Consider the following 24250-nt stretch of genomic DNA (forward strand, 5'->3'; position numbering starts at 1 on the left):
TAAGACAGACTAGGTTTGGCTCTTCGTGCATTTAAGGATGAATAAATAAATAATCTGCCTTGGCCTGTGCAATTCACCATTTATAGTAATGCCGCAAGCCCTTATAGTTAGGTTTTCCTCGAGTGGCTGCCATCTGGGAGATTAAAAAAATCTCTTAAATTGACTTGTGATTGGGAACTTGGGTCCCTGAGCAACTGCAATTCATATGCTAAAAAGGAGGCCATTCTTTTCCTAAAGCTTTACGGACTTGCATGGGCTCTCGCATATTTCTATGGTAATCATTCTGCCACAGAACAGTGAGAGAGAGACTCATTTTCTTATCAGATCTGTATATATGCCCAGAAGATACAACTACGTCCTGATGGGCTGCACACTACTTACACTGGTATAGTCCCAGGAGATTCAGTGCAACTGTACAAGTTGAAGTGAGCTGTAAATAATATCCTAGGCTGCGATCCTCGTACCAGTATGCTGGCATGGAATGCTTGATGATAAGCCTCCTCCAATAATGTGTTAAATATGTAATACAAACATTAAATATTACAGATGCAGCATAGAGGCATGTTTCGCTAAATGTGTATATACAAGCCAGTTATAACAGTCAAAAAAAGTCTTGAAATTAATGGATCTAAATTATTCTCATTAACAATAAACCTCAGTCATATTATAACTAGGATGGGCATGAATCAGAAAATTCCAGTCACTTTGGGATTCGAGATGTCCTTGAGCTGAACCCAAAGAACTCAGAAGCCCTGAAACAAATCAGGTGGGTTCAAGCCAGCCCATTTGACTTCCCCTTACATAGAAGCAGTAGGAAGCAAAACAGAGTATTGAAATGGCTGGTACCCATTTCAGCCTCACATTAGCCAGGCACACATGCCCTGCTGTGAGGCTGAAATGGCTGCAAAGCATTTCAGGGATTGGTTTTATTCCCTATGCATATCTGTCTGCTGTGAGGCCAAAAGGGTTGCCAGCCATATAAACCTTCCATTTCGCTTTCCTCCATTTGAAGCAGGGGGAGGAATGGAGAGTTTAAATGGCCAAACCCAACTAGGCAAAAGATCTGGGAAATGTTTGGGGGAGGCACCTCTTCCAAACCTAGGTTCAGGGGAGCACGAAGTGGCCAAGTTCATGTCAGGCTCGCAGTAAAGCCTGTTGCGTCCAGGAATGCAATGGGTGCTAGATGTGGGTTTGGATTGTACATTATGTCATATTGTAATGCAATTGTTATGTGTATTGTTTGCGGAACTGTTAGCAGGACAGTAATCATCCCAGGGCAAAAGATGTAGACTCCCTTCCAAGCTGTGAGCATGGTGATTGTTGATAGGTATGGAAAGGGTGTCCAGTACAGGGGTGTTTTATGGTGTATGTCATGGTTGTGAATGCTATATTTGTGAGTTTGTGATGTTGGATTGTTCTTGTATAGTAGAATGTTATGTTGTGGTTTGGGGTGCTTTAAAAAAATAAATGCAGATATGAGTGGAAATGTCTGTGTGTGCCTGTGGGTTGTGTACGCTGTGGGGTGGTTGTGTTTTTCTGTGTTCCAGTGCTTAGCATTTGTCTCATCTTGGAAGGCTGCCTTGCATATACGTGTATTATGTTTTTTCCCATTCTCCCCCCCCCCTCATAGTTTAAGTGGATATTGTCTTGTGGCATTCACGGTTCACCATTGTAAACTGAGAGGATCTGAGTGGAGAATTCACCAAGTCAAGTTTAACAGGACTCATACAACTGGATTCATAATTCCCGCAAAGATAAAGGAAAGAATCAAGAGGGGGGGGGGAGAGAATAATCTATTGTTTTGAATGGACAGGAGCTGTGCTTACTAAGGTTGTGCGCTTTGGCATCTGAAGTGGCTGTTCCAGGTTGAAGCAGCCAGCGCCACAGCACGGGGTGGGGTAGGGGCCGGCACCAGTGCACCAGTGTACCAGTTGGCAGACACATGCAGGCTCCGGGTTGCATGCTGCCACTGGCGCCTCCCCTCCCTCCCTGCACCATAGCACTGGCTGCTTCAGCCTGGAACAGCCGCTTTGGACAACGAAGTGCACAACGCTAGACTGTTTCCACAGTAGCTTGGGCACGTTTTACAGGACTCACAGAATTGGACTCAAAATTCCTGCAAAGATAAGGGAAATGGGGGGGGGAGGGCAGAATTGATTTGCAGGGAAGCCTGTGAAAAGGGAGAAGAAACACAAGTGTCCAGGCCACAGTTAGTGATCCCAAGGAGCAGTGAGGCAAGCAAATTATTTGAAGAGAAGCACAGTCTGGGCTCTATGCTGGGACAGGCTGGATGTGCCTCCTCTGAAAGCTGAGGACGCAATACCATGTGAGCCAAGCAGAGGACAGGAACCAAGTGCCTCTCCTACAGCAGCAATGCACAGCACGAGTGTTGAGCATGCATCTTAAGCGGTTGTACCTCAGGAGCATGGGAAAAGTCATTGTGTGAATATCAGTGGGAGTGCTCCCGGTCTTCCCTTTCTCTTTCCTGGCTAGCAGCAAACAGAGCCCCAAATGACTGCCCACTTGCAGCTTGGCCTCGGCCGGGCTGCGAGGAGCCAAGGGGATGATCAGGACTTGCTATCAGTTAAAGAGAGCAGGTTCATGACAGCCCCAGCTCGACTAATTTGGCGTAATAGGCTGGGGCTCTCCCTTTATCTACCCACCCCCACCTTTCAATGCAAAGTGTTGGCTGGGAAGTTTGGGGGGGGGGAGTGCTCCAGGTCTTTCCTGCCTTGGATCTCCAGGCTCATGCCCAGATCCCTGCTGGTGCTCCAGGTCTTCCCTCTCTCCTTTGAGGGCGGCAGTAAGATCCCAGTGCTCCTGGCCAGCTCCATCCTGGCCCCTCCCTCCCACTTGCAGCTCGTTTAGAATGTTCAACATTTTGTCGGGGTGTACGGACCCAATTTTATATAATACTGATTTAAAGTTGTGAACTGGTTCATGCCCATCCCTAACCATAATCATTATCAGTAGCCGAGTTCCTTTATTTGAGACTTCTCTATCCACATACTCCTAATGCTAATTCTACAGTTTTCCTTTGGAGGAGGATTTATTACATATATACATTCGACTTCACTGTTCTATCTTAGATAGATATATTTTACTGGGTGAATAAGCCACAAAGAGAAGTGTTGGAAGCTCCTTTGATTATCATTTATTATTGTTCTTGTAAGAAAACAAAGCCATGTTTCTTTATCTGAAAATACAACTGCATGAAAATTAGCTAGGGGAAATGAAGTGGCATGTGTGTTATCTTAAAGCTATCCTCCTCTTGCTGCGTAATTCCTATTGCTAATAGGATTAACCGTGCTAAACCCTTCTGATGAAAATCTGGATTTTAAAGAAACATATAATTTAAGATGATTTTCTCATTAAACCATATTACTTGTATTCAGAGGGCTAGCTACGCTGCTCTGCTAAGACATCTGCCATATGCTTTCTTGTTTTTTACATTCAGGCGCTGTTAACATATCCTCATGTATTCTGACATTTTGGGCAAGAGTAGAAATCAGCTAGGCATAAATGAGTGGCAGACTGTAATGGCCATAACTGGTACTGTAGTAGGAATGAGGAAGGGGGCAATGCTGAAGATGTGAAATCAGCTAGGCATAAATGAGTGGCAGACTGTAATGGCCATAACTGGTACTGTAGTAGGAATGAGGAAGGGGGCAATGCTGAAGATGTGGTATTGTGGAGCAGGGTGTGACAGCAGATCCATCTGCATGAAAGAGAAACTTACAAGAACTTGTCCGAAGCTTAATTTGGACAAGGTTCTTCAAACTGGATTGGGCCATCCTGGCCCAGCTCCTCTCCACCTGTGCCCAAGTATGGCATCCCAGAAGGTAGGGGGAAATGCCTCAGGAGGCTCTGCTGCACTGCACAGTGTGGCAAAGCCGCCTGGGGCATTTTTTTAATAAATCTTTTTTAACGCAATACTATGTTCTTTAAATGAGCCTCTTGTGGCGCAGAGTGGTAAGGCAGCAGACATGCAGTCTGAAAGCTCTGCCCATGAGGCTGGGAGTTCAATCCCAGCAGCTGGCTCAAGGTTGACTCAGCCTTCCATCCTTCCGAGGTCGGTAAAATGAGTACCCAGCTTGCTGGGGGGTAAACGGTAATGACTGGGGAAGGCACTGGCAAACCACCCCGTATTGAGTCTGCCATGAAAACACTAGAGGGCGTCACCCCAAGGGTCAGACATGACCCGGTGCTTGCACATGGGATACCTTTACATTTTTTTTACTATGTTCTTTAAAAAATATTTTTTTTAAGGCCCATGCTGCCCCGCAGCGTGCCGGAACCACGCCATACTGGCTACCGTGCAGGAGCACACATCCAGGGTGGACAGGGTGGAGTGGGCCAAATTATCCTCCATGCAGAGCCAGGAAGAGGCGAGGCAACCTGCCCTGACCCAAAAACTGGGCGGCAGCAAGGCATAACGGCTCCTGTGCAGTAAACATCTCGTAGAGACCAATAGGGGCTAAACTATCTTACAAATATAAGAGCTTTATTCTAAAAGGCTATCTCCATTCCCTGTGGTCTGAGCCATCTAGAAGCAACCTGAGGACTTATTATCCTAGTTCTGCCATTTTGCATCTGCTTTCTCCATGTGTGAAATTTACTGGCAGTAGGACCCGCTTGCTGAGAGAATGTGTCTACAGAACACACATACCTCTGAATGTCTTGTTCACATAGCAGATGGGTTGCCGGCTCTGCTTCTGGGTGGGTGTTTATTTGACATCATTGCCAGCAATGCAGAATGTTTTGTGAAATCTGTTGATAGCTTTCTAACTGTGGCATGTGTGGGTTTAAAAAAAGAACAGGAATAAAAGTTTTATTATCATCATCATCATCATCATCATCATCATCATCATTCCTTTTCTTTTAGATGTTTGAGATCTCACACATAGAAGTCCCTCAGGCTTTAGAGATCATAGTACATATTGGTATCAAATCTGCACAGACACACACTATGAGGGCTTGAAGCTTTATATGTATAGAATGATCATTTATTTATTATTTTGACAATTATTATGCTACCTCTCCAGAAAACTGCTCAAGGCAGTTCACAGCTAAAATAATGCAATACAACCATTAAAAACAGGCCCAAGCATTAAAACAGAAGCTCTGACAAAGCTACTTAATCCCATACAGTATTGCAAGTCTATACCTATGCTGATTTCATTTTTATCTTGATATTGTTTAATCATTACACATCCATGGCGTTCATGCATATGTCCCATATACAAGGTCCTGTTATGCTCAGCAGTCCTTCCAGTCCTTCCAAAACTATCCTCTTATGTCCTCTGGTCCTCTAGCTAACCCTGGGAAATTGCTTTACATCTCTCTCAGTCATCAGGCTTTAATTTGCTAACAGACCTGAACCAGCTGATTGAGACATTATGCGTACCTCACCTTCAGTTCTGCATGCCTCTGCTCAGACTGCTTGTCCTGGCCTGATCGTTTTACCTAGATCATTTTGGCTCCAGGTTCCATCTTCTTCAGTGCAAACTGGCTGTGTCATGTTTTTTTCCTCTGCATATGTGTATGCACTTATGTAGCATTTTCTTCCCTCCAAGGCTTCTGGCAGCTTCGTGAGAAAATTATTGCACATTGGTGATCGTATCTGTAGCATCCCGTTTATAGCGATATCAAGTCAACATGCTTCTGTGGTCTGTTTCATGGAGTGGTCCAGGACGATCAGGAGGGTCACACTTCCTTTTCCATTTTTCCAATCCAAAGTGCAACACAGGTTATTTCTATTTAAACAAGGTCAGAAACCAGATTGAAATGGATTCAAATAATCTCGTGTACATTTGCTACCAAATTTCTAGTATGAGGCACATTTTTCTTTTCTGGACTAAAATAAAAAAGAATCCATTCATAAATCACTGTTGCAAACTCTAAAGCAGCCTTTCTCAACCTTTTTTACTATTGAGAAATCCCTGAAACATTCTTGAGGCTTTGAGAGACCCCAGAAGTAGCACAATCGTGCAGAGAATGGTTGGGAAGCATAGTACACGCCCGCCTAGGGCCCCTCCCCTCCCCACCCCCTCCAGGCCCATGATTGGCCATTTTGGGAGGGGTGAGTCGGTCAAAATGACCATATATGGTCATATCACCTGATAAGTGTTTAATAAATTTATATATATTGGAAAACGCTTCTAGGCACGTCCAGAAACCCCAGGATTTCATGAAACCCTAGCTGAGAAAGCCTGTCTTAAAGCCTGTCTTTACTTGTAGAATGCTTGAGAGTAAGAATTATACACTCTCAGGGGACCTACTGCTTATGTATTTGCATACACCATTGATCTGGGCCTTCCTCTTAATTGAAAGAAGGCAAGTCTAGCACAGTGATTCAAGCGGAGATGCAACAGGAACCTCCTCTGGGGGCATATTTTGGGCTGTATTTATTGCACCATATTAGTCATTCCCTATGTCATGATGTTGTTTCCATGCAACATGTTACTAGAACTTGGGGAAAATGTAATATCTTCACAGCGTGAATGCCACTTTCTATTATGGGAGCAGTCATCCCGGACAATATCAAAATGAGATCCTTTTAAAATACATTAAAACTGACCAAATGATGGCTCATCTGAGGGGAGTAAAATTGACAAGCACCACGTACACGTGTATATTCATAATCCCTTTTATTCCAGAATAACATGAGCATATGTCAAGCGATTTTGCTTAATTTTTTTATGCCTTTACATTCCTGGGTGATTTGGAAAAGAGTAAAACAGTCCAGACCTACTTAGTAGTGTAAGGCTTTAAAATAAATGCATAGAGCTGAATGTGTTAAGGCCTATGACATGTTTTTCTTCTCCAGGCAAGACTCCTAGTTCCCCTTGTGAATCCGGACATGAAACCATTTCCAAGAAAGCATATCAACAAGCAATCTAAGTACTCTTATGTCAGATATGGCTACAGTGCACTTACTCTTAGACAAAATTCCTTTTAAAACAAAAATTGTTTATTGTAGAGAAGTAAGCAGACAGAAAGTCCCTAAAAGAAACAAAAAGGATTACTTAGGCATCTTTAGATACTGCTTACCTTGGGAAGTAGTACACAATGGAGCCCAAGTACATATTCTGAAAGTCCTTTGTTATCAACCACTCAGTCATGTCCGTCTCTTGGTGATCCCATGGCAGAGCTGCCACCATGATCCCTGACCCTGCACTGCCTCCCTCAGCTGTGCAATGTTCTGGCCAGTGTCCATCCTGATCACATCCAACCACCGTGACATTTGTCAGCTTGGTTTCCTTTTTCCAATGGCCAATCCTAGCAGTTCCCTGACAATATAGCATGTTGTTTAGAATTCAGAGATTAGTTCTCTTGTATTGTTTCACTGAATCAGGGCTCAACATAAACTTCACCAGTACTTGGTTAAATGGCTAAGAACACTGGGTCACTTTGAAGGCCCCACTGTGGTTCCTTCTCTCTACTTCTGCTGCTACTTGGTTTATGGAAAGGGAGGCCTATGTTATCATCCTGTTCTGTCCTTTTTCTCTTTTTAAAAAATTTCCATCTGAAGTTATTGCTAGCAGGTCTCTAAGCAGACATATTTCTCCTTCTGTAGCGTCCATTTGAATTTTTCAGGGTGAGACTAGAATTGTGTTTCCTTGTGTATATCTTTGTCCCACTTAGTTTTACCTTTCAGTAAATAAGTCTATCTTTACAATAACTTTTTAATGATTTGACAGCTGGATATTGAAGTGTAGCTAGTATCCAGTCATGCTGTTTCTGTGACCGAACAGCATTTCCATTTGCAGAAAAATGGGCAGCAATTTCTGGTAATTTGGTAGTATACTATAGATCCCCATTTTGCCCTCTATGCTGTTTTTGAAGGTTTGCTGCTCTCTAGAAAGAACATTTTGGTTGACTTAGTGGGCTGCAGCAGGCAGAAGGAACAAGGATGTTTCTGTCGTTTTTATGGAGGGGGAATGCAATTGAAGTTTACTGAACTGCATAGGGTGTTTGTTAGAGATGCTAGCTACCAGGTGGGCCTGGAAACCACCCAGAATTACAGCTGACATCCAAACTACAGAGATCAGGTCCCTCAGAAAAAAGGCTACTTTTAATGGTACAATTTATGGTATTATGCCCCAGTAATATTTTATCATATATGGCATGTGTAGTATAGTATAGGCAGGATATCCAAAGATTGGATAGCAGCCAAGCAAAGGATGTTCAGAAGTGGTTTGCCATTTTCTGTCTCTACGTCATGATCCCTAGTGTTCCTTGATGGAACTACCACTCCAATCCTTGGAAGTCCCCTCCAATTACTAGCCAGGGGTGGCATTGCTTAGCTTCTGAGATCCAACAGGATTGGGTTTGCCTGTACTATCCAATAAGTCCCTCCCCAAACCCCGCCCTCCCTAGGCTCCACCTGCAAGATCTCTAGGCATTTCCCAGTGCAGAGCTAGCAACTCTTCATTGCTTTTTGAAAAAGTCATGGTAAACAGAAAAATCTTAACCCATAATCTGTATTTTACAATTTACAGAGACTGCTGGCAAGCCTGAAAACCCTTTAGATGAGATCATGAAGGTTCGGTTTGAAATGGCAAACCCTAAAATCTGTGCAGGTGGTCAACCCGGAAGGCTATCAAATGGGTGGGAGTTAATTAATTTTAATATTTTAAAATATATATATTGATCGGATGATATGGTCATTTTGACCTGTTTCCCCCTTCCAAAATGGCCAATGATGGGCCTAGAGGGGATGGGAAGGATGGTGTAGGTGCATAGGCCCCACATACAATCCACAGGATGTTATCAAATCAGTGTGAGTACTAACAAACCCATGCAAACAAAGTTTTAATACTGCTAAACTAAGAACTAGATTTACTGAGAACAGTTCAGCAGTCAAAGTAGAGAGAGGAATCTTCAAGCAGTCCTCTTTTCTGCCCTTTCTAGGGGGGGCGGGGCTGGTCTTGCACAGCTACAGTTCCATCTTTTTTGGAAGGTGGATTTCTGTTTCATAAGATTCTCCTTAGCACTATAATGGCTGAAGCCACTGCAAGAAATCTGACGGGTGGTGTAAGAGGAGCTAGTGGTTATATCCATTGTTCCGACCCATCCTGCACAATCATTGCTTTGGGGTTGGCCCATCCAAACATCATTAAAATGGTAAACCATTAATTTGATACTTAAGATTTGTTGTATCATACCATTCCATACTAGTTGGAAAGAAAAAGGAAGCAACCCAAACCTTGCTTTGTGTATTACAGTTTTGCCCCCTCCTCAAAATTGTTTGTGTATCATAAAATATCATTGCCTATGTCAGGTGAGATCTTACCAGCCTTTCATGTAATCATTGTGTACTCTGACAATATCAGCCCTGGACAGAATATTATCTGAACATTGTGAATTCAGCCTCAGAAGAAGCAGGGCTTTCAGACCTATTGTTGGCAATCGAGCCTTCTGAGTAATTTAGAACCCCAAGTGGTTGTTGTCACAGTCAGAAATAACCTCAGTCTTGGCACCAGATTAAAACTTGAGTGTAAACAGATCCCAGATAAAGCTTTGGAAAATCATTTGCACATTGAGAAGGTTGTGTGCTCAGTATGTTAGGCAGAATCTTGAAAGGAGCTATTTTACAATTGCCTTTCAGAACTGAATAACTGCTTCAGCTGTTCTTTCACAGATTTTTGTGTCAGGATCAAGAATTTTTTTTTAATTGTGTTGTGCCAGTGATGCTTTATCTTCTACTCATGGCAATGGTGTAGAGTTCAACAGCAGCTGAAAAGGATTGATAACAAAATGGTGTCAAGAAGTGGTCTGTTTTCAAAAAAGAGTCACTTAATGGGATTGTCTTTACAAAGGATATCTCTATCCAGTATACCAAGAGCATTTATAATGAGATTATCCAAAGGCTAAATAAACTGCAGATGAATTACTGCTCCCAATACATTGTCAAGGCAGGTTCTTACGTATGAAAGGAAATATGTAACAGCAGTAACAAGCTAAAGAGAACCGTATGAACCCCTGACCTTCTGATGAACACATCTGTTGGGTAAAGATTGGGTTAGTAAATTGGGGTGCATCATTTTATAATTGTATTTTTTTTCTTTAGATTACGATGAAGAACCTTTATGATTGTTTATAAATAACAAGTATAGAATATTTTATTTTGTTGTTGTTAAGTGCGAAGTCGTGTCCAACCCATCGCGACTCCATGGACAGTGATCCTCCAGGCCTTAGAATATTTTATATATGGGTGCAATAATCACTGATCTTTGCTCATTCAGGGGAAATGTGGGGGCAATGCAGTGAAAGGAACACACACAGACCAAAATTTGGTGGAAAAAATGGTTACAGCCTTGATATTGAATACAGCCGAAGGAGCTTGGGGACAGATCCAGCATTGGGTGATCTACATGCCACTTGATAGCCAGTCCCTCCTCAGCTTGTCCACTGGGGGGGCGACATTGGCAAGACCATGGGATCCATTTGGGCACCAGCTGCTACTTGGTCCCCTTGCTACCTGGTGGTGGAAACCAGCCAGCAGCCCCCAGTCTAGACATGTGGCTGGCTGGTTCCATCCCCAAGACACCTTAAGGAGTCTCCAAACTTGTGGAGGCTGTGACTAAGTAAAACAGATGCAATCATTAATATCACAATGTCCGTACTAACTGAAGCGCAAAAGAAAAAAGAGCAATGGGTAGGAAAACCGCCGAAAAACAAGAAGGGCAAGTTGGCCATGGTGTGGGCTTAAGTTACCAAGGGGGTGGCAATGTTCACTCTTGAGACCAACTCTGGCTGACACAGCTGGCCTGCATAGCTCACAGTTGATCTCACCCTCCCCAGATCAGATGGACTGTCTGCCACTGCTGGACACCTTAAGTTTTGCTGTCCTCTGAATGGCAAATGGTGTGCCCATGTTGTGCTCGACCAAAGATCTTTTTAAATGAAAAGAGCCAGTGTAGTATGATGGTTAGAATGTTAGATTTATAACATGGGAGGCTGGGGTTCAAATCTCTACTCAGCTTTGTGTTAGTACTCAGTGTTATTGAGTGTTGAATCCTAAATAATTCATTGAGTCAGCAGACACAACTGTAACAGAAAAGCATTGCTTTTTTGCTGTCATTCATTCATTCATTCATTCATTCACTCATTCATTCATTCATTAATATGTTCCTTAGGAGTTGTCCTGAAGTTTCTGCTGGTGGCACTTTGTCTTCCCTCTTCCTTCATGCCACTCAGCTCCAAGTTCCTGCATGAGGATGGAAGAGAGTACAGGGGTATGACCTTAGTCCAGAAAGCCTACCAGTCTTGGTTTCTACCAAAGTGAGATGCAGTTTAGACTTGCCATAGTTCACAAAGCATGTTAGAATCAAAGTCGATTCATCAGCTTCTGGAGCTGGGGAGGGAACCATTCTCATTGGTGTCCTGTTCCTGTCAAGAGTAGGTGCCACAAGTCTTTGTCTCTTCAGCAAATATGTTCCAACAGTGTGACAGGCTATATCTTTAATTAAACTCCTGGACACCACCATATGGATATTGAAGCCTCCCAGGACAGTCAGCCTGGGAGTATCAGATACTAGTTCATAGGTCACAATAATTTGCACCAAGAATCTTTAGAAGGAGAAATACAGAGAATTACAACTATGCCCCCATGCTGGTTCAGGGTTGATGAAGAACCACAACATTATCTTGAATTATTGTGTCCAGAGTACCTCTGGCTGTTTTCATAGTCCTTTGTCAGCATTTCACATCATGCCAATTTTACTTCTGGTTCCCAAATTGCCCAGTATGCATCTATCTGTTGGTGTAAGTGATTGACTTCCAGCCCAGAGGATCTGCATGGTCTAATAGTGCTTCCCTAACTGAGTGTCCTAAGGGAAAAGATCTTCTCCCAAAACATATCCACTGCTTCAGGCGGCATGTGATAGGTCTGATCTGAAAGCACAAACAGATGTTATGTGGGAGTATCATAAGACTTGGGACTTAATAAAATGAATTCCACTTGCTTTCTGGAGCATTTCAAAGACTGACTTTCATTACCCTGTATATCTCAATGACTATTAGTAGCAGAAGAAATATAAATACAATCAGACATAGTTGTAAATCTAGAATTGGTGCAAGATGCATCAAAGTGCAGATTCCACTACCCGCTTTTTCAGTTGTGATATGCTTTGTGTCTCGTAATGACATCTGCCATTGCAGATAACCAGCTTCTAGCCTACAGATGGTTAACTCTTTTGTTTGGCTTCTTAAAAGTTTGCAGAAACTAGGTCATTTCCTTTGAGCCCTGGGTAAAGACAGTTAGCCCTGGCTTGAATCACAGACCCCGTAAAGGCACAGCTGCATTCTGTTCTTGCTGCTTGGCTAATGCTAGTTAACCCTGACCTGCAGTACCCCTGCTATTCAAGGTCTGTCTCCTTTTGATCTGTATGTTAGTTCTCTGATCAAGCCTTTAGTGTTTGATACATACATAACAGTTAAATATGTCCCTCTTTCCCACAGCCTCTATTGGGGCTTTGCATTTGTAGATAATCAAGATGTAACTGGATAACAAGTTTTTATCCCCTCTTCTGTACACGGATATGAGTGCTGCTCTGTTGCTGGTGTTGTGAATAAAGGTTATAAGATTTTATTAACAATCCTCAGTATAAATGCTTTAGTTTTCTTACAGAACCACAGCAAGCAACAGAGTTAATTCTTGAAAATTAAGATCTGCTTCCCACTTTTTTCAAGTACACATGAAAAGCCGATCTTTTGCTGCACAGTATAGTTTTATGAACTATTGAGGTGTTGCAGCTCATATCAATGTTAAACCTTTTTTTTGGGGGGGTAGAATTTTACAGTGATTGTAATCTTTACTTCAGTTGAGATAATTGATCCTGTGAACTTACTGAAATGAAAAGTTCAGTCTGTCATTAGTTAATTAAATCAGCTGTACACAGATCTTTTATTGACTGTGTATCCTTTAAGGTGGTCTGCTTAGTAGATTAGGCACAGGTGGAAACCAGGCTATTTAAAGTGTGTGTTCCTGTTTATAATTGTTATTATCTTTACAGTGATGTTTCTATATAAAAATATTCGAAGCCGTATTGTTATGAAGAGGTAGTTAAAATAGATATGATTAGACATTGATGCATAGCCTACATTATCAGGACATGAAGCCGGGGCAGGAAATTGTATAGAAAATGTATAAAATATGACCAACAATTCGACTATATTTGATATTGCAGTGTTTCTGAGTTCTAACAGTGTTTTTATTAATAAAAATATAGATACATAAAACAGCCATGGAAGCACTAGTAGTCAAATATTAAATATATATAATTGAAACATGTTGATTTCTCCATGAAAAAGTGCATGCCGGATGGAATATTTTGGGAATTTCTGCGCATGATAAATATAGTTAAATGCTGAATGTAGGCAGCATATTCTGGCCGCTCCGCATGACGCCACCTACATCCAGCGTCTGGGCAGCAGCCAGCTTGCTGTATCTTCCATTTTAAAGCGTGAGTTTGGGAATCCCAAAAAACAGCAGGCAACCAGCAAAAGGAACGCATGGAGGGTGAGACACACAACAGTCAGCTCTGCAAGGTCCCGCCTTCCCCACTTCATTTCCAACTCACTGAAGGAGGCAGGGTGGGAGTGACGGGTTGATGGTGTGTGTGTGTGAACCACCCCTGATTAATTTGCCTGGATCAGTTGGGGGGGTGGCTGTGGGGCGGTGGCTGGGAGCTCGCCAGGAGCCAGGAGCCTTTCCGGTGTTTTAAATTATTGGGGGGGGGGGAATCTGCCTCCCTTCCTGTGCCCTCCGCTTGCCGGCCATTTTGGGGGGGGGGGATTTTAATAATGTAGCAATGTGTTTTCATAGAAGTGAATAGGTACTGCTATGTGTAAGTCTCAAGTAAAAAAAAGGGGGGGGGGGCGAGACCAAAAAACTACTGACTGGTTCCCCTTTGATTGACAGGCCGAGGAGCGGTGAGTGAAATATCACATCACTCTCTCATCTGCCGTTTGCACAGCATATGTAAAGGAGAAGATGTGGCAGGAAGGCATTGAAGTATGGAGGGGATGAATTGCGTAAATTAATATCACACTATTGCAGTTGCAGGTGTCTCGCCATTTTAATCACTATGTAGAGATGCCCTTTGTTTTTAAAGGTGTTCTGGCTTCCTTTCCATTCTACAATAACTTGTAAATTCCTGTTCCATGAGAATGGCATATCAGAAGAAGAAGGGGTCTCAAAGCAGCTTACAGTCTCACCTTTCCTATCCTGTGAGGTAGGTGAGGCTGAGAGAGCCTTGATATTACTGCTCAGTCAGAACCGCTTTATCAGTGCTGTGGCGAGCCCAAGGTTGGTTGCATGTGGTGGAGTGCGGAATCAAACCCAACTGGCCAGGTTAGAAGTCTGCACTCCTAACCACTACACCAAGCTGGCTCATTTCATTCATTGATGTTTTCAAAGACTCCGGATACTCGTGATACAATTGATCCTGAATGGAGCATCATTAATGATATGCTCATGTTTTTGGTAGTCCAGTTGTCTGTTTGCCATGCTAATATTAAAAGTAGTGCCTTCAGGAATACTTGCTGTATCTTTTGCTCGCCATGTTAGTGTTTATCTTGGCTATGTTGAGGCTATTTGAACACGACAGGAGCATTCATTATTTCAAGCTTCCATATGAAAACCTGTTTTTTTGATCACATGTGGACACAACATGGAAGTTATGAGCCAATAGCTCCATCGGCTGTGAAGCTGTTCTTGATACCACTTTTCCCAACACAAATGGAAACTACCTTGTTTTGCTGTTACTGCAGGTAAGACAAGGCAAGAGAAACAATAGAAATCAGAATGATTCATGAGGTTTTATATCACCTAGCAAGAAAGGCTAGGGTAAAAGCTAGTTTATGCAGTAGGTTCAGTTTTGTGAGGACTTTCTGCCTAGCTACCTCTGGTTTTTCATGCTGTGAACAAAGACCTCTTTGTACCCTCCAGAAGGGATGCTGACCTCATTGCACATATGTGTATTAGAATCACAGAAGAATCACTGTGTGCGAATAGGAATGTACTTGTATTGATAATGGTCCTTAGCATGAAACTACATATTTGCGCTTTATCTAAAGCATTTTTGTTTTTAAAATATTGGCTCCAGGCAAGTAACATTTTCCTTCTCCTTGAGTAGAATACATATATGTGTGTGTGATTATAGCATAGACTGTTTTTTCTGTTTTAAAAAAACCAAACACATTAGTTAACCACTCTTTAGTAATTAACTCAAAGGTGAGTTAGTCTTTGTCAAATGAGGATTTTATGTGGCATTTCCGGGGATTTATCCTGCAAGCTAGGAGAGCAGATGTTTTAAGAAAACAAAAATAGATCAAACCTGAAAAAATTTCCTGCCATGCACATTCTCAGGCACTCTCCACAGACATGGAGTTGCCTGCCAAATATAATTTCAGCGGAGGCCTGGAAGAAATGTCAAATTCTGTTCTGTCTTTTGTTAATTTCTTCCTTTGGGGGAAATTCTGGTGCTTTTGTATTGGAAGAGAAAGTTATAAATGAAACAGAAAATTGGCTTAATTTTCACAAGCAGACAGTTATCAAATGGGATCTTTTTGTTGCAGCCAAATTCTGGAGTCCTGCTCATAACTGAGTAGCTCCTTCAGCCTCTTGTGTTGAAGCTTTATGTAAGATCATTTTAAATAATAAAAGCCTGTGTAACTATCTGCTTCAGTACTATCACTCAGCTGCAGCCCTAATATACACCTGGACAGGAAAAAAATTCCCTTCTAGGAACACACCCTACGTGAAGCCAAAGTTCTTATTAAACAAGTCTCTCTTTGAACATATCTGGCACGTAACATACAGGTTATTTCAAGGCAGAGTCCAGAAGAGATTATGCATCATGGAGGGCAGACAGACTATAGCTACTTTTCATCTGTTGGGTTTAAAGCAACTGATGAAGAACTGCAGAAGGATCTCACCAAATTCTGTTTAGGGGAGGCATGGTTCAGTGGCATGTTCCCAGGTTCAACCCCAGCATCACCAGTTAAAAAGGACGAAGCAGTAGGTGATGTGAAAGACCTTTACTCGAGACCATGGAGAGTTGCTACCAGTCTGAGCAGACATTACTGACCTTGATTGATTCAGGATGTGATTCAATATGAAGTGATGTATTCATGTATGTGAGTAGTCAATAAAATGGCAAATAAAAAATCCAGTGTAAGTATGTTAAAAAGAAGCTTACTGAGGCAAAATAAATCTTAACTTTCACTAGATGTCATGAAATCTTAGTTTAGAAAAAATACAACAGAGAGGTTTCTAAAATAATGAATCATATGGAGAAAGGGGATATTCTTTATAATAGACCTTGGGGTCATCAATGATATTGATCAGTAGTAGGTTAAGAGCAAACAATAAAAAATAATGAGTTGAAACCAGACCCAATCTCACCGAATTTCTCTCCTTATCACAAATGGCATTTGTCCATGCAGGTCCCATAATCTCGATCATAGTCCTTTTGATGGTGTAATGAAACCTCCATATTCATAGGTCGTATCTCTATGTGTGCCAGTGGTGAAAACTGCTAACAGGCTCTCCAGAGAGGGCGTTGGGCTGAAGTTCTTGTCATCTGAAGTTCTTGTGTTATTAAATTGCTCAGTGCTATAGCTGAATCTTGAAAAATCCTGGGTGGCATCCCAGCCCTATGACTGCAATGTCCAATTCCATTTATCTGTTTATTGTCCAATAGACCAGAACTCCTACTGCTCTTCATTATGTCATATATGGAGAGCCAGTTTGGTGTAGTGGTTGTGTGAACTTCTAATCTGGCATGCCAGGTTCGATTCTGCACTCCCCCACATGCATCCAGCTGGGTGACCTTGGGGTCGCCACAACACTGATAAAGCTGTTCTGACCAAGCAGTGATATCAGCACTCTCTCAGCCTCACCCACTCCACAGGGTGTCTGTTGTGGGGAGAGGAATGGGAAGGCGACTGTAAGCCGCTTTGAGCCTCCTTCGGGTAGGGAAAAGCGGCATATAAGAACCAACTCTTCTTCTTCCTCCCCACCAACATCACTAGTAAAGATGTGCATTCGGATAGTCCCAGTCCGAATATATATACCAAAATATCCTATTGGTATTTTCTGGATACATCCAGTGTCAAGATGTTATTTTGGATTTTCAAGAATAGCAGTAAATGGACATCAAAAATTGCACTTTTGCAATTGCACTTTTGCAATTTTGATGCAATTTACTTTAAAAAAAACAGCCCCTCCAGTTCCCTGGGAAGATTCCCCATAGAGGATAGTGAAGCCATCCAGAATCCCATGAATTTGAATACCAAACCAGTATTTGGGACTCAAATAATCAAGAAAATGGATATCTTCCAGTTCCCTTTTTTCATGATGTACATTCTTGATCATTAGTAGTGTTGTTTCTACATGTGTCACTCTTTAGCAGCCTCACCTATGCTTCAAGGCAGATTACAACATGTAAAAGCACACTTAGTGCAATACAGTATCAAACCACCTAGAGAGCAGCAATATAAGCTGCGAGGTTAAAACCAGAATCAAAGCAAACCAGCAGAAAAACAAACCAACAAAAAACCCATTCCAGACATTGACCCAAAGATTCCTGCAAGTGGAGTACAACCATGTAAGTTCCTGATTAAATTGGCACCTTGTACAGTATTGATCTTTATGTGTCCAATTTACTGTCAATCACTAATTTGCACATTAAGTAGGACAAGGCTCAAGGGTTCTGTCAACTTTTGCATAGCATAGGGGTTAGTATAGTATAGTATCTCTGGAAGATATCAGAGCTGTGACAGCATGTTGAATCCTAAGATCCCTGCCTACAAAATAAGGGATCTTCTAGTCACAGATGGACTTCTTCCCTGAAGGGCCTTTCTATGAGTGAAAGGTTCTTGACTTAGTGGAAGGGGACCTTAAAACCCGATTAAGTATCATTTGATGTGCTGCCAAAACCAAAACTTCCCCTAAAATGGTTCTTAACACAAGAAATGTCATATATTGAAGATTTTACTGTATCTATGAATGGAAGAAATAACAGAGTAATAACTGGTAAGCTCTTGATTTAGGAACTGATAATGAAAGTTGACAGTGAAGCCCTAAGAAGTTATACCTTTCTAAGTCCATTGAACTCAATGGGTTTTGAAGGTTGTCGGTCTGTTTAGGATTGCACTATTAGGATGGTTCAGGAACAGAACTAATTTGAAGAAGGAAATGTCCCCAGATCAGTGGCTGAACATGTGTTTTGCATGAAAAAGAACCCAGATTCAGTCCTTTCCATCTTTTGTTAAGGGATCTCAGTTGGCAAGGATAGCAATAATCTGTGCTTCAGACTTTAGAGACTTCACAGTTGCAGTAGAAAGAACAGGACTTAATGGATGTCTTTCCCTGGCCAGTTTCTTATGATAGTGTTTGTATGGAGAGACATTGCAAAGGAATAGGAAGACCTCTTTCATGTTTGGAAGTGATGAAAGTGAAGAAGAATCTCCTTAAGGCACAGCTGTCTAATTCTCTATGATCAAAAGACTTCTGCAATGGAAATAGAGTTTTAAAAATCCAGATGTGGTTCTTTAATTTCTTATCCTTCTAATGTTCAAGGATTGGACTGAGTTTCTGCTTTTTAATTAAAAAAAAAGATTGAATCCTTTAAGGAAAAAACAATTTGATCAACATGGTTAATGCAGTTTTAAGAGTAACAGTAAATGTCACGCCTCCCTCCAACATAAAAGTACTAGCTGAAGAACATCCAATTAGGTAACTAATATGCATAACAGGTGCAAGGCAGATGGCATCAAGGACTTAGGGTGATGTGGAATAGCTGAGAGGTTTCAAGCTCAAGGATCATACTGACTGTTCACTAGAAGCTTCACTCAGATCTTTCCTTGTGTCTGTCCCTTAACAGAATTTGATCTCCTTTTGGGATCTTGAAAACTTGTGTTTCTTAGGATCCTGCATGAGAAGGAAAGATGGTCTTTGGCTGTTTCTGGCATGGACAGGACTTATCCTATTTTCTCTTCATTCCAAATACCTCATTTCCCCATAATTCTCTTTTCTGACCAGGACCTTTCTAGTGGAACCTTCAGAAATGCAGTCAATTGTTACAGTGCTACTGCCATGGTTGACCAGGTCTGATGTGGACCTGACTGTTTGGGATGGTTTACAACATGTTAAAATTCAGTTTAAAGTACAATAAAAGCAATAAAACAATAGATGTTGCCCTATTGCCTTTTCCGCTACTTCTCCATGTGTTCAGTGGTGGAATTTTGTTTGGAGTGGGAAGGAGGGCGACTCATGTATTTTTACTTACTTGTTCTAACCTCAACCGTAAGCCTGGCAGAACAGTGCTATTTTGCAGGCCCTGTGGAACTTGTTAGGGCCTGGAACTCAGCTAGCAACAAATTCTATCAGGTTGTAATCAGGGCCGAAAAAAACGTGCCTCTGGTTGAGACCAGGCACACTACTTTCAGACCAGGGACCACCAACATGTTGGTATTGAAAGATTGTAGTGTTCTCCTAGGGGAAAGGTATTCCTTCAGATTTGCAGGGTTCAGACTATGTACAACCTTAAAGGTTAGAACCAAGATCTTAAACTTGATCCAGAATTCCACTGGCAACCAATGAAGCTTCTGGAGGACAGGTTGAATGTGGGGCCCCCATGATGTCCTGTAAAGGACCCATGCTGCTCCCATGCTGTACCAGTACAAGGTCAAGATTAGGGCCAGACCCACATAAAGCATGTTACAGTAATCTAACCTAGCTGTGACTGTCGCTTGGATCATTGTGGCTACATTTTCTAGGGTCAGATAGGGCACCGGTAGCTTTGCCTGGCAAATGCCTGGTGTGCTAGCTTCGTGATGTGTGCCTCCATTGAAAGGAAAGCATTGAAGATCACTCCCAAGTTCCGGATGGAGCACAATACTGTTAGCTGTACTCCATTCAGGCAGGGGAGATGTGCTTCTTCTTCCAGCATTTTCCTCCCTAATCACAAAGGTCTTTGTGGGGTTTAGCTTCAGTCAACTCTGCTAGAGCCATTCCGTCATCATCTCATCACAGGCATTTGGCCACCAAATCCAAGAGTGTATCCATCCATCTGTCCATGAGCAGATAGAGCTGCATGTCATCAGGGTACTGGTAACATCCTAACTCATGCCTCGACCAGCTGTGCAAGAAGGCACATAAAGATGTTAAATAACATAGGGGAGAGTACTGCACCCTTTCCTTGGAGGTTGGGAATGATGATGCCCTTGCAGGGTGAGCCAATAGCCTGGAGATTCTACCTCCCCACTCCACCTCCATGGAACACCCTACAGCCCTTATGCCAGCCTTCCAGGAACTGCTGGTAGGGTCTTTGCCTGGCATTAGTTCCAGCCCCCACGGTTTACATATTATAATGGCTTATTCATGCCTTCTGGCCTTTGCACACAAGATAAGGCCAACTTGACCCTGCTCAAAACATTCCCTCCTCCAACTCATGGGAACACTGCTCTTTTGATAAGAACCAAGGGTCAAAACAGTCCAACCAATATGCAGAACTATAGTCAATTTCTAATAACAATCAATCAGAAAGTTGCAATCATTTTCTTTACCACCAGGCCATCACCACCAGCTGTCTTGATGCCACCCACCATGCCCCTCATCAACAGCAAAAGACTAGCCTGGGACAAACCAAAACAATTTATTTATTTATTTATCATTGCATTTCTATCCCACCACTCCCACAAGGGCTCGTGGCAGCTAACAATGATAAAAACCCCAATACATACAATACAAGACTATAATTTATGAGTAAGGAATATTTCCAGTGAAGATGGTGATGCTCCGGTACAAAATATCCATAGTCCTATGGCTGCTTTTCCCCAAAGTATTGTGAGATATCACCATAGGGCAGCACAGCTCCAACAATGGTAATGACCAGCATGAATGGAGCCAATGGGGGGAAAAGGATTACATTTATGTTTCTGAGTTTGGAGGCCAAGTTGTAGCACTATACATAAGGGAGAAAATGTGTTTTGTCTGTAATGCTAAAGCTTTTTTTTTACCATTCTGCCTTTGACTCGTATATTTACAAGACAGAGGAATGTTGTAAATATACTGATGTGCCAGTCCCACCTGTTTTATCACATTCTGGCTTTCAAGGCAAGAAGCCTTCCACAAAGTAATTTCCAGGCAGCACAAAAGGAAGGAGGTCATCTACCATTCCAGCCTTCCTAATCCAGGTATTCTATCATTCTAAGCGAACAAATAATCTAAATTAGTGATCCTGGTTTCTTAATGCAAACATGGCAGCTTGATTGACTGGCTGAGTCTCAAATATTCATGTTTGTCCCTTTTATAAGATTGACAAACATGCTCCATGTGGATTAATTAAGCAGCCAAGCCCATTTTGTGCTAAATGAGGAAGATATAATTAAAGAAGCTCTGCCTCCAGTGGGCTTGTGCCCTACATATGCACCCATGTGTTTACCTCTGGGAGTCTCATTACATGTTTGCTATCATGTCAGCTGGAACTTACTCCTTTAGGGGAAGAAAGAAGTACACCATTTTCCTGACATTGATCATATAGCAATACTAATCATTGCTGTGTGCCCAAAAATGGCTAATGAAAATCTTTGAAAGTATGCCATTAGGGATCTAGCATTTACCTGTTTGGTTGGTGCAGCAAATTGGTTCCATCAACTTCTCTTTCATTATGTCCTGATGTGGTATGACCTCCTAGCTTGGTGTCATGGTTAAGAATGGTGGCCTCTAGCCTGGAGAACCAAATTTGATTCCCCATTCCTCCACATGCAGCCAGATGAGTGACCTTGGGCCTGTCACCGTGCTCTCAGAGCTCTCTCAGCCTCACCTACCTCACAGGGTGTCTCTTATGGGGAGAAAAAGGGTAGGCAATTTTAAGCTGCTTTGAGACTCCTTCAGGTAGTAAAAAGTGGGGAACAAAAATACAGTTCTTCTAATCTTCTGGTTATACTGAAACAGCCCCAGGGGGCTGTATTGTTGGGGACTTTCCATCTATAATTGGGATGAATAGAGATGTCCTCAGTAGGTAGATGGTTTTCTCCTGGGGTGGTTTTGGGTTGGGGAGATGACGCGAGAGGAAGAAGAAAGCCCTTTCTCCCTGTACCCTGCAGCCTTGCATTCGTGGTAACTGAGTTCCCACTGAGGTCTGTGTATTGTGTAGTTAGGCCTACATTCATTTCTTTTTGGCTTCCATCATAAAGTAACAATATGTCACTTTCATTTATATGTATATCCAAGTCTTCTGCTCCTTCTGTAAGTTACATAAGTGATAGTACATGTAATTTTCATTAACTGTAGATTATACTTTGCTCTTCAGATGTACTAGCTTTTATACTTACTGAATTCAACTGAAAAAAAAAACAATCACTTGTCTGTCACTGTTCTATGTTTGGTTATTACTGGACGCTGCTGAAAAGTTCACTTGTAATAGTTACCTAAAAAGAAATGGTATGGCAGTGACATGAAATGCACACAAGATCAGGGACTTGAGCAGCAAATATACATTAAAATTGAAATACAAATTCATTCTTAAATACACATTAAGATTAAAAACAACATTAAAACATAAGACACAGCCTATGCAACATTGCATGTACAGAATGGGATGCACATGGGATGACTATAGACCAAAAGTGCTTCAACCCAGAGGATCTTGCTCAGTTGTCAGATAAATTATATGCGCACATATAATAGTACAGTATTGCAATGAGCCTGGTTACTGGCATAAGAATCATAAGACATATGGGTGCCAACAATATATAATAATAATTTCAGTGATGGAGCTCACAGTCAAAAATCAAAGTAGTTAAGATTCACCGTTCTGTCCAGGGCCAATACTCAGCCCATTATGTGTATCCTTATATATAAATCAAAAGGAAGTGATTTCTAAATGGCTAGACCAAATGGCTGAATTACTTAATATAACTTAACATCTCGGGTACCTGAGAATAGTAGCTTGCTTGTCACAATTCCACAAACCCAAACAAAATTATTTACACAGATGTTCCTGTGGAGTACATAAAAGAGTCTCTTATGAAATATGCATTGTATAGTTTCCAGTTATTCACTATCATCATCATTGTCCTTGAGTAAACTGCTGTAGGGCATCTGTTTTTTCTCTCTTACCTTCCTTTCTCCAAAGGTTTCTTTGAAGATGGTGCCAGATGATAGCAGATCTACAGTCTATATTTCCTATCCTCCCTCTGTTGTTAGATGATTGTTCTTGGAAACAAAGCTTTTTTACAGAATTGGTTGCTGCTTCCTTTTCTAATAGCTCATGTCCTTGGCCACAGAGAATCAACTTGTTGCCCACACATCTGAAAGAAATAATAAATGGACCCATCTCTGTATAGACTTGTTCTGTACTATTGTCTAATTACTTGTTTGCATACTGTGAATGTGACATAAGAAAGTGGCATATCCCCTCTGCATGGGTTATATGGGTACTCATGTGTTAGGAAAGTAGACATGTCACTTTCGCAGGTTATATTATTACCAGCAGTTCTTGTCCAGCATAAGCATTTTAGAAAGAACTGGAGCAGATGACAACATGAACGGCTACATTCTCTCTCACAGTGGAGACCCACAGATATGTTATTTTATCATTGACTCAGTACTGGAAGGAGTTGTAGACTGTCAACCTTTCTCTCCTGCATTGTGTCATCACTCAGGACTCCCCTACAGTCTGCAAGCAGATCTCCAATTAAAGCTTGATATTTTCTTTTTTAGGGATGGAGTTTAAAAGAAGACAAGAATGACTTTATTAAATTAGTGCAGTTTTTCTCTTTATTTATATACTAGCTTCAAAGCCCATTCCTAAGAACGGGCCTTGAAAGGGTCCCCTCCCTGGTTCCCTGCCAGGCAGCTTAAGGTGGCTTTGGGCCGCAGCTGGCAGTTGCATCAAGTGGGGAGGGCGGGGGCTGACCAGCTCGTTAGCAGGGCCGGGACAGAGTTCCTTAGCAGGCAGTCAGGAGGCCCGGCCGAGCAAGCTGAGAGGCCCTCATTAGCATGCCCAGTTTAGCAGGCCAGGAGCCCCTCATTAGCAGGCCCTCTACCTCGACCCTTTGCCCAGGGCCCTCTCCCCTTACCTGCTGCTGGCTCCAGGCACTGAGGTGTGTCTGAGAGCAAAGAGGCTAGAGTCCAGGGACAAAGGGCGGGAGATGCAGGGGCAGGGTCAATCAGGGTGCAGCCAGCTTTGCTGGCTGCTCCCTGATTGGCCCTATTCCAACTTGGACA

At 42.2% G+C, this 24250-nt stretch overlaps 2 protein-coding genes across 6 annotated transcripts in view; one reads left to right on the top strand and one right to left on the bottom strand.

Annotated features, from left to right (window-relative positions):
* LHPP (phospholysine phosphohistidine inorganic pyrophosphate phosphatase) overlaps nt 1-24250 on the top strand; it is a 150580-nt gene that overhangs the window by 82737 nt on the left and 43593 nt on the right. The gene's annotated exons all lie outside the window — the stretch shown is intronic.
* FAM53B (family with sequence similarity 53 member B) overlaps nt 5692-24250 on the bottom strand; it is a 191267-nt gene continuing 172708 nt past the window's right edge. The window contains exon 7 of the mRNA XM_077350037.1: nt 5692-5756. Coding sequence (XP_077206152.1) covers nt 5707-5756 — 50 coding nt within the window. The 3' untranslated portion in view covers nt 5692-5706. The remainder of the gene's footprint in view (nt 5757-24250) is intronic.

Source organism: Paroedura picta, chromosome 8, assembly GCF_049243985.1.
Source record: "Paroedura picta isolate Pp20150507F chromosome 8, Ppicta_v3.0, whole genome shotgun sequence".
In the NCBI taxonomy this organism is placed as follows: Eukaryota; Metazoa; Chordata; class Lepidosauria; order Squamata; family Gekkonidae; genus Paroedura; species Paroedura picta.